Here is an 11,481-nt window from a genome sequence, read left to right as displayed (position 1 = left end):
CATGGTTGACGCCAACAAAGACCAAAAGTACAAAAGATTTAGCCACCACAAAGAATCTCATTTCCATCTCTAAGTGCACCTGAAGGAACCTATATGTGTCACAAGCGCGACTCAATCACGTGCCACTAGAGGAGGAAGACGAAACGAAAACCAATGAAGAACCACCCAAAGGGAACTATACGCTCCAGTGAAGCTTAGAGAGAACCACCCCCGCAATAACACCAATCAGAAAAGACGAAAGGATACATTGTCAGCCAAGAGCCAACCAAGAGCCACCCAGAACGACGACAGGGTCTACATCTCGAGCCACTGTAACCTGACGCGCTGGATGGAGACAAAACGGAGCTGAAACCTAAGAGGACGCGCTAGCACAAGCCTACATTGGGGGAGAGAGAGGAGCAAAAGGAATAGGAGATGAGTGTTACAGCATGCGCCTCTATAGGAGTTTTGTAGTCTCCAAATGGAAGAGTTTTTTTTTTGATAAGTACTCCAAATGGAAGAGTTAACAGCATCTACAAAGTCATCTGAGTATAAATCTAAGATTTGTTTGACCATATCCTTATCCATCATTGATCTATTTAAGTGAACAAAGTTAGGATGCATAGATATCAGGCTGAGAGCTTGGAAGTGATTGTAGAACTTGCAAGAAAGAAAGATTGTGAGAGGAACTCCATTCCTAGTGGTGGTATTTAGCAAATAATACTTGAAGAAGCAAATACTCCTCCAGTTTCCTATATGACCATAACAAAATCTGCCTACTTAATACTGAAACTTTAGCCAATCCAAAATAAATTACTTCGGCACTAGCAAAGATAATATTAATTTCATTTGGCATATTTGAGTGCGTTCTTAAGGGTCAAATCACAATGAAACTCATGGAAAAAAAAAACAATAAATTCAAAAAGATAAGTCCACTTGCAACCAAAACCATAAAAAGAAGAAAATGTGAAGGAAGAACCAACCGCATGCAAAGTTCCATGAGGACGAGGTTTTTCTGAATCAAGTTCAGCCAATTTCTCTTGCAAAGTTGAATCTATCAAACTTCTTTCAGAAGCTTCCCTCAACAAAGCCTCCCTCCTTTCCTCCATAATCTTTCTTTCAGCTTGAGTGTGTGTCTAAATCCAATATTAAAGTAGGCAAAACAAGAGAAAGAGAGAGAGAGAGAAAGAGAGAATCATGCAGCAGTCTTTATCGCATTTCAAAGCATATATAAAGTGCTAATAATGAAAAGGAAACCATAATTTTTAATTAAAGCATTTGAAGGCCACCATGAATTGTAGAGAAGCACTCAATTTCAGCAAAATGCTCTATATATCCATCAATACATAATATGCATATACATACATATGTATGTCCACATAAATGTAGATCCATCAATACATATGTATGTCCACATATATGTAGATACAGACATTCATGTATCCATATTGTGTTCGTGTGTGTGTCTTTGTGTCTTGTGTGTTTAAGCAGTTACAAAGCAGGCCAACAATGAATTACACTAGACATTTAGAACCCCTTCACATGCAGGCCTGCTTAATAACCGTGAATCAAAGAAAGCAAAACAAAAGAAATCAGAAAATGTAGATTTCCATAATTCAAACAGAAGACCTATGGGTTGAACCAGGCTATGTGACACACAAAAGGACACCTGAATATATATTGAATCTCTGGTAGACACAACATATGTAGCAGGCTTGAATAGAGATATTGGATTTTGCATCAAAAAAGGTACTAATTAAATACCTTAATAACCCAATCACTGAAGTGAGAGAAAACATCAATAACCATTTGTTGAAATCATCAAGCAAAAGCTTTGAAGATGCAGACACATTTTGTTTCTTCCAGAAGTAAAGTTGAAACAAAGCAATGATAGATAAATGCAAATAGTTGTGAGCAGCATGACCATGGTTAAGCTATTAAATTGCTTGTCTAAATATTTGATTACTAAATGAGCCATGTAGTGAAATAGAGTTAAATTTTTGAATAACTAAATGCAACTCCCTATGATAAGGATTTAACTAAAAGCATTCAAAACAGAAATTGAAGTCATTAGAACCACTAGTATTTGTGCATTTGAAAAGGCAAATGCACCTGCATACGAGTCACAAGAACCCAAACAGGATTTGTGAACAACACGTTCAAGGAGCTGCAAGATGAGAGATTTCTAAAAGTTATTATTCAAAGTAAAACTGAGTCATAATAAATAAGAAAGCAAGACTACCTCTACCTCTTCACACCAAATCCTAACTTAAACTATCACTCATGTGGTAGCCAAACAGGCACTGATTAACCCCAAGTCATGTCTCAACAAAGTTCTCACATGAACCTCCAAACTCATTCAATACATAATTACTTTGAAAAGAAAGTAATGTTAAAGGCTATTTATGTGTTGATGGCATAAGAATGGATTCGTTACCCAGCAATAGCTGCTACAACAAGCCAAGAGAACATGCCAACAGTACCATCCCCACGCCCTTTGTCTCTAAGGGCAGCTGCAAAGGCCTCCGCCCTGTTTTTGAAAACCTGATAAAAATAGTAATAAATTCCCTGGCAGCACAAGAAGGAATTAGTTAGATCAAGGCAGAAGAATCAAGTATCAGAGACAAACTGATAAGTTAACAGACAGAGATGCCATTTAGAAGTGCTGATAAAGGTATGAGTAGGTCAACCACAATGCTTCTTTTGCATGGTCTGTGCCATGGTTAAAAATGAGGAAATATGAAGGAAGAACAGTGATTTTTATGTTTGCAGGTTAACACCATTCATATGGATGTAGAGATAGATGCAAGACACAAGTTTGTAATAACTTACCAACAACCAGACAAGAAACATGATTATACTAGCACAGTGGTAAAAGAGTTAGGATAAACTGTGAAAAAATTCAGCCATGCATACTAGAATATTCAAATGGGTTAAATACTAAAAACTCGCCTAGGGTTTCAAGTCTTTACTTTTTTCTCCCTAGGTTTTCATTTCTATCACAAGAGGTATCTGTGGTTTTCATAAAAACAGAAATGGTACCTCCGTTAAAATTTTGTCTAAAACTTAACGGAACGTCGCGCTAACACCAATCACATTGCGCCACGTGTCCTACAAAAATATTAAAAATTATTTTTAAAAAATTAAAAATTAAAAATTTTGTTTACAGCCACCCCCTTGGCCATTTGGGGGGTGGCTGGCCACCCCCTTTGGCCATTGAGGTGGCCGGGCCACCCCCATTTGGCCAGTTTGGAGGCCACCGAGGGCTTTGTTAGCTCCGAATGGACCAGCGCCGATGCGGCCGAGATCGAGTACCTCCGAACCATTGGAGCACCAGAATTGTGATCCTCCAACATCGTTTTCCTCGGCTCGAGCCCGCTCACCTCCCAGTTCCACCGGTTCCTCTACTCCCCCATTGATACCCACCCCCTAAGCTCTCTCTCTATTTCTCTCTCTCAGATTTCCTCTAAGTTTGAACCAAAGAGCTCCCAAAAGCCCCTTGCAAAGGCCAAAACCAATTGGTGTGAATTAGATCTCATTGTTAAGTCTTTAACTTTTAATTCTCTGAAAAAGGGGAAAAACAAATCCAGAGAATGTCAAACCTGACACAGAGGGATGGATGCAAGATACTCTGATACACAGAGGGATGGTTTTAATTCTCTCGTTCTCTTTCAGAGTATCAATGCAAGATACTATGATACCAAAATGGCGTTGGCCCATTCGGAGCTGACAAAGCCCTCGGCGGCCCCCAAACTGGCCACCCCCAAATGTAGCCACCCCCAAAATTTTTATTTCTTTTTTCTTTTTTCTTTTTTTTTTTGAAAAAAATAATTTTTTAATGTTTTAATTCTTTTTTAAAAAATAAAATAAAATAAAAAATTATTATAGGACACGTGGCTCAATGTGATTGGTGCTGACGTGGCGTTCTGTTAAGTTTTGGACGAAATTTTAACAAAGGTACCATTTTCGTCTTTATGAAAATCACAAGTACCTCCTGTGACAAATGAAAACCTAGGGGGCAAAAAATAAAGACTTCAAACCCTAGGGGGGTTTTTAGTATTTAACCCTATTCAAATTAGGGTGGCAATCCCCTAACCATCTTAGTTCCTTATTATATCTATATCATGTATGGGGCACATGGGAAGATTATAACTACTTTTAACAGCTTTCATGGCTTGAATTAATTCTATATTGTTTTTTCTTTGCTTGCGGGAGTTGCTCAAAGGAGCACGCATACTTAGGCACATCTTATTATGGGAGGGGCAAAGATGACTAAAGCTCCGTTTGTTTTAGCGTTAAATGGTTTCTAGAAAATGTTTTCCATATTTTCGGATGTTTGGCGCGATGAAAAATAATAGTCAACGAAAAATATTTTCGGTTTGACCGAAAAAATCTCATTAATTTACGGAAAATGGTTTCTCTTTTTGAAAATAGTAAACCATTTTCCGAGTTTAAGCATCTCATTCTCAAATCGAAATACTCGGTCAAGACGTTGTCGAGACCCCACCAAGACCCGACCGAGACACTTTCGAGACCCGGTCAGCTAGGACCCTGCCGAGACCCAACCAAGCCACTAGCATGACCCAACCGAGACCCGCCGAAACCTGACTAGGACAACATCGAGACCCGATTACGACACCGCCGAGACTTGGTCGGCACCCAATTGAGACACTGCTGGTACCCGGTTGGGAGCCCACCGGGACCAGGTTAGGACACTGCCAGGACTTGATCAAAACTTGTCGGGATGGTCGGGACCTGTCGGCAGGGGCGGAACTAGATAACATGAGGTTTTCCACACCCAACCCTCTCTAGGATGTGGGGATCAAACCGTCTTCCATTTCACAAGATGGAGCTTACGCTCTCCATCAAAACCATCCCAAAGAAAGTCCCTATGGATGCACTCCAATCTTCTAGCTATATCGGCTAGCAAGTGGAAAAGAGAGACTGATTCTAGCTTTCGAAGGCTGATCTTCAACCCCAAAATAGCCTCAAAACACAGGAGGATGTGATCCAGATTAAGAATTTGGTCTCGATCTGCATCACACATAATAAGAATGCCATCTGCAAAAAGAAGGTGAGAGATCTCCAAAGAGGCTGTATTATGGAGATTAACTAGAATCCAAATAAATATCCCCCACTCGTAGATCTAGATAGCATCCTACTAAAAGCCACCATGACAATCACAAATAGGAGAGGTGAGAGTGGATACCCTTGGCGAATACCTCTAGAGCTTAGCATTGAACAAAACAGAGAAGCGAACAGTGGAAATATAGGCGAATATCCAATTCCTCCATTCTGAACCAAAGCCAAGATGCCCTAGAAGATAGGAAAGGAACTCCTAGTTGACATGATCAGAGGCTTTTTCCAAATCAAGTTTGCAGAACACACCAGGAATTCCAGATTTCATCGGTTTGATAGCCTTTCTTCTAGCTCTTGTTGTTGTAGCTACTACTCCAACTTTTGGTTATGTAGCTCATACTGATTGTGCGCTTGTAGCTAGCATAAAACCCAAGGGCCTGGCCTAGTGGTTGAGGCTTGTGATCTTAGGGAGTATCACCCCATACATCCCAAGTTCAAGACTTGCTAGGTGCAAACTCCCCCCTTGGGGCCACACCCCCTAGTGTAAAAGCCAGGGATTTACCCTGATCCATGTAAGAAAACTTTCGAGAGTGCGGTACACGGCTCCGAGGTTTACTTTGCAGGGGTAGGTCCAAAGGGCCCTGCCTTGTAGAGGTTCCCTATCATCAAAAAAAAAAAAAAAAAAAAAAGCTAGCATAGTCTCAAGTTCTTGCTCTACTGTCCAGACATTTGTTGGCTATAAAAACTAAATCTAGAATTTGTCTCCCCCTATAAAAGCATTCTGATTATTAGAAATGAGCAAACCCAACACCTACCTCATTCCAATAGCCAGAACCTTGGCCACAATCTTATAAATACTCCCCGCCATGCTAATTGATCTGAAATCTCTTACTTCCAACTGCCCAATCTTTTCAAGGATTAGGGCAATGAAAGTAGCATTTAGGCTCTTCTTGAACAAACCACGATCATGAAAATTATCAAAAGCGTACATAAGATCATCCTTCACTATCTCTCAACAAGATTGGAAAAAGACAATAGTTAGTCCATCCAGCCCCGGTTCTTTGTCACCATCCATACTATGCAACACTTGAAGACTTCCTCCTCTTGAAACGGCACTTCCAGCCAATCCACTTCTCTCGCCTTTAACAAGGGAAACTTCAAACTATCTAATTTGGGCCTCCAAGGGGTTGTTTCTTCTATAAAGAGATTCTTGTAATACTGAGTGGTAGTATCATTAATCACCTCTTGATCAAAGGTATCTGAGCCATCAATGCTAGGACTAGAGATTAAGCTATTCCTCCTGTGGGAGTTGGCAAGGCGGTGGAAAAAAACCCATATTTTGATCCCCTTCTTTCAACCAAGTCACCCTTGGTTTCTGCCTCCAGATAACTTCTTGCATAAGTGTTGAAGATATATAACATTACAGCATATATGATTTGATTTCCTTTCCATACATGTTCTCATTTATTGTAATTCCATATTAGTGTGTGTTGCTTTTGTATATAAACAAGTGTAGATGTATCATTGAGGTATTAAGAAATAATAAGAATCCTTCCTTCTTATATTTCATCATGGTATTAGAGCCAAAGATCCCGAGTTCGAACCTTATCTCCATCATTCACTTCCAATTTCAATTAAATATTGTACGTGTTGGGTAAGTGAGTTTGAACCCACACATGTTGGGGGTTTAGAATATTAATTAAATTATTAAAATCAATAATTTCCTATCAGCTTAAGCTTTTGGGATAAGTGATGATTTAACATAGTACTAGAGCCTAGGGTTTAATCTTTTCCTGATATTGTTTCGTGTTTTTTCCCACATCCCTTTTTTTTCTTCCGGTCAATCTACTATTTTTGCTGACGGGCATTCGGAGCGATGGTGTCGAGACCACCATCATCAATGGTGTCATGTCACCGTCACCATCATGGTTGGTTTTGTCATCGACGGGTTTGATGTAGTCAGCAGAACCGCGATCGTGGCTGCTGGTTTTTGAGGTGTTTCCCCATTTTAGAAGAATAAATCAGGGTGGTCAGTTGAGGTCTTCAGTCATATATGTGGTAGTTGGAGACTTCTCCGGTGGCAGGAGTTGCGAGTAGTGGTGGTTTCGTAGTCTTAGTGACCGTTGTAGTGGAATTGTAGTCTCCCATGAAAGCTATGATACTCTCTGCTACTACCTCCATGAGCCCAACCACCTAAATGAAAGAAGATGAGAAACCAGCAATGGAATCTCGTAAGGATGGAAGAGAAGAAGAAAATCTATAGAAAGAAGCTCAATTAATTAGAACAATGTCTTTCTTTTTTAACACATTTTTACCATTCTGATATTGAGAAATATTCTCTCAGCAACCCTTTTGCAGTAATTATAATACTCCTGAGGTTTATACTATCAACCATACTTTGATGTGTGATACTAAGAAGACCCTTCTTTTTTTCTTTTTCTTTTTTGATATGTCCGCACAAGGGGGAGTAGAACTAGTGATCTCCGCTTCAGGAGGCATGGTCCCTAGGTATAATGCATAGATTTTTTTCTTCTTCTTCTTCTTTTCTCTTTGCTTTCCTGAAAGTTTATCACCCTTCAAAACCTATGGTTGTTAAGATAAAAACCCTAAATCAGATATCCATTAAATCAACTGTAAACCATCCTAGAATTCACATCTACTGCTCTGGGGCACCGTTCACAGCACCCAAAGCAGAAATTCAAAACTGAAGTTTTCCTCATCGTTTCACCTCCAAACCCTACCTATACCTTGCCCATTAAAAACCCTAATTTCCCTAACTTTTGCCTACTTTAAGACCACAAAACCAAAACCCTAATAGCCTCTGCTGCCAAATAAACCCCAGCTAGCCGAAAGATCCTTCATTGTTGCTGTCCTATGCCATGATACTTACAGCTTCTAGACAAATGATAATTATATTGTAGGTTTCTAGGGCTATAGCTTAGCAAGACTAGTTATTTGTAGTAATAACCCCCTGAGTTTCCAAATTATAACAATGAATAACCTTACTATTACCCATTCAACCCATGAAAAGCTATGCAACTTGTAATGACAGAAATGTATCCAGTAACTACTTTCTCTTGGAAGGTTAGACTAACTGGGCTGCATCACATCTTTATCCATACTTTCACCTCAAATCATAGCATTGGTTTCTCTCTGGGCTGTCCTAAATCAACTCAAAGATCAAGTCCAGCACCATTTTGACCAGCAGTACTGATTTCTATTTGGAGTTACAAATCTAAAAACCACTAACGTTACGTAAATAGCTCCCAGACTACCTTAAAGTCATCATGATTCGGGTCATATAATCACATGCCTGCCAGCTAGCAGCAACATTCTTAACAATATCCCAGATATGCGACTACTTGCCTCTCCCGCCCTTCTCTATTCCTAAAGATATGTCACCAATTATAACATTCTTCTGGAGAAGCATTTAGTTATCGCAATAGTACCAGCTGGAGATTTAAACCTGGCATGAAGGATGGAGACATTTTTCTATGATGGTATCGATTTGCCATTTAAACTAACTACAGAGGCGCACACGTAATTCTGGCAATATATCGTCTGCCCAACTAAACTTAAATTTTGAATTTGTCGTTTAGGCATTCATTTCTGGTATTCAGCAATACAGGAGTAGGAGGCAATCAAAAAGATAAGATACAGTAATTGATTCTAGAAGAAAAGAAAATGGGCCAACCTGTGAAGCAGCAGTTCCAAGCAGAGACGGCTTAAGGCCACTATAAAGTCCTCCCCAACCTTCGGTTCTTATGACCTGATATCATCCAAACAAACAAAAAAGGAAGAAAACGGTGAATTTTCATCCCTTTTCTCTCTGGAAGAAAAGAAAAGAAAATATAAAAGAAACCTGGAGAATTTGAAGAAGAGTGCCAGTGGCAGGAGCAGCTGCATGGCTTTTGGAAGTGAGCGAACTCCCATCGGAATTACGTGACCCTTTCTTGGACACTCTCTCGGTTTGTTGACGCGTATTCACCTGCAAACAGTATATCCAACAGACGAATTGGAAAGGAAAAGGCTATACTGCATAATATGTGAGAGCTGTGGGAGTGGGATTATGAACCGTTTGCAGGGGATAAGTGATGATCTGAGCAATGATACCACCTCCCGCTCCCGCCAGCCCGTTCGCAACGGCGTTCGACATGATATGTCTACTTCCTTCTAACCCGACCAGTATTCTTGTCCTTTAACATTCCAATATTTATGTTTTATAGGGCTTCGAAATATATATATATATGTTTTTTAAAATATAAACAATTTAAGATAAATTTCCAAGTCATTGCACCATTTTAAATAAAAAAATATTTCCACGAATACAAAATAATTGTAGATTGATTTTATGCAGTGTGGGAACATGACGTGCGTAAAAAGGGTGAAGCAAAAGAGCACGCAGTGTGCTCATGCAAAATTTTTTTTCTTTTTGCATTAAAATATTAAAAAAAAAATTTATGCACGGCGTGCTCAGCCCGCCGTGTACTCTGAATCACAACTCACATAAAAAAGACGACAAAAAAATAAATGCGACTACGAAACAATATTTTTAGCATATTTTGGTAGCATGGAGTATGGACCCAATTTTATAAAAAAATTTAAAAATAATTGTTACTTCAAGAAATTTTTTATATTTTTTTCAATAATATATATAAGAAAAATGCTAAAGGCACAACTATTTTATCCAAGAGTCTATTTGAGATTGCATTTGAGGGCCTAAAAGTACTTTTAACGCTCAAAAGGCCCGTTTGACGCAAAAAATACTCGTTTTGTAAAAAAATTAAAATCGCTTTTAAGAGTCCAAAAAACTTTAAAATAGCTGAAAATTCTAAAAATGACTCCAAATGACACATATTCAAATGTCTAGGTGTTTCACAAAAATTATGTGGAATAAGATCTAACATAATAGTTAATATTCAACCAAATACATATATGTAATGAACATTTAATAACACAGATATTTGGTTATGAAGAGGAAACCATTTAGAAAACTCTCTAAATGTAAAACCTCTCCGGGGCAGCCAAACCCAGGAAATCAATCCACTATAAGAAGAATAAGGAATACAAGAAGAATTACAAAACCTTTTGACTCTTCCTTGTACACGACAAACGACCCACTTGACTTCTACCGCAGTAGCCATTTCCAGAACATCTGGCACAATTATTCTATATGATTTCCTTTTACCGGAACTCCGATAGACTTCTCAATCGTAGATTTATCAAAGGGAATAACTAAAACTCTAAGAGATTCAATTTAACGCTCACCACATATGATCTCTCTTAGCACAGCCTCCAACGAACTCTCTGGGGGTGAAAAATTCGTGCCTCTCTCTTCTATAATGATGTATATATATCAGTACATCAAACCATAAACCTGGGCCCACTAAAAACATGTTTTTGAGCATAATAGGTACGGGGTGTCCGGACAGGTTAATGGGCTGTCCGGACACGGCCTTGCGGAGCAAAAATAAGATTTATAGAATTGATGTCCGGACATGGGGAATTGCGGTCCGGACCCGACCTGTCCAGTCTTGATCAACAGTTCCGATCGATGGGCGTTTGTGGTCCAATTGAGCTGAAATTTTGCAGGGACGTTCATAACACATGAATCTACATTATGAACGGTGGAGATTGGTTTCTGAGCATTTTATATTAGTGTTTGAGCCCGTGAAAAGTAGCTTCTGTATTTTTGAACTGAATTAAGCCAACACAAGAACTAACAATAGCAAAAAAAATACTTTTGGCAAAAATTTAAAAATGAAACTTTTGCTCAAAAGCTCTTTTTGACTTAAAAGCTATATTTCTCAAATGCAATTCCAAATATGCTTCAACTTTGAGCCAACTTTTGCCTTATTTTTTTAATTTAAAAAATAACAAAATAACAAAAAAAAAAAAGTTTTTAAAGCAATAATTTTTATTTTGGTTATTCTTTTTTTGGTATTTTTTTTTAAAATAAAAACTGTATTTTGCTTCAGAAATTTTTTCTTTATGTTTTAATTTTAAAAAATAACAAAATTGAAAATTGAAAACGTTTCTAAAGTAATAATTTTTTTTTTTTAAAAATACCGAATAAAAGAATGATCTAAATAAAAATTATTACTTCAGAAACGTTTTTAATTTTTAATTTTGTTATTTTTTTAAATTAAAAAAATAAGAAAAAGTTAGCCCAAAACTAACCCCAAATTGGAGGTGTATCATTCCTCTGTAACGACTCAACCAATGAAAAGACAAAACGTGGCAATTGTAGTTATTGCCAACTAATCCGAAGTCAAGAATATAAAGTTGCGCGTAACGCCGTCCATGACGGCCCACGCGTCTTTTTCGGAGCAGGAGAAGCTTTCTAGCTCCTTTCTTTTTTATTATCCGTATTCGAAGAAGACATTATTTAGCGTATTCAAATGTTATTGTTTGATTATAAGG

The 11,481-nt window shown here is 38.3% G+C and overlaps 1 protein-coding gene across 1 annotated transcript; it reads right to left on the bottom strand.

Moving 5' to 3' along the window:
- Positions 1–962: 962 nt before the first annotated feature.
- LOC132190562 (peroxisomal nicotinamide adenine dinucleotide carrier-like) lies at positions 963–9,246 on the bottom strand (the record flags this gene model as incomplete). The annotated part of the gene is given in 6 exon segments (XM_059605594.1): positions 963–1,115; positions 2,092–2,146; positions 2,417–2,547; positions 8,753–8,827; positions 8,921–9,046; positions 9,134–9,246. Coding segments are annotated over 6 exon segments (621 nt in total), but the record flags the coding sequence as incomplete, so codon positions are not given.
- Between the last annotated feature and the right edge of the window lie 2,235 nt (positions 9,247–11,481).

The sequence above is a fragment of the Corylus avellana genome, chromosome ca8, assembly GCF_901000735.1.
Source record: "Corylus avellana chromosome ca8, CavTom2PMs-1.0".
NCBI lineage: Eukaryota > Viridiplantae > Streptophyta > Magnoliopsida > Fagales > Betulaceae > Corylus > Corylus avellana.
The sequence above is the reverse complement of the archived record's forward strand: the minus strand, read 5'-3'. Positions and strand labels throughout refer to the sequence as shown.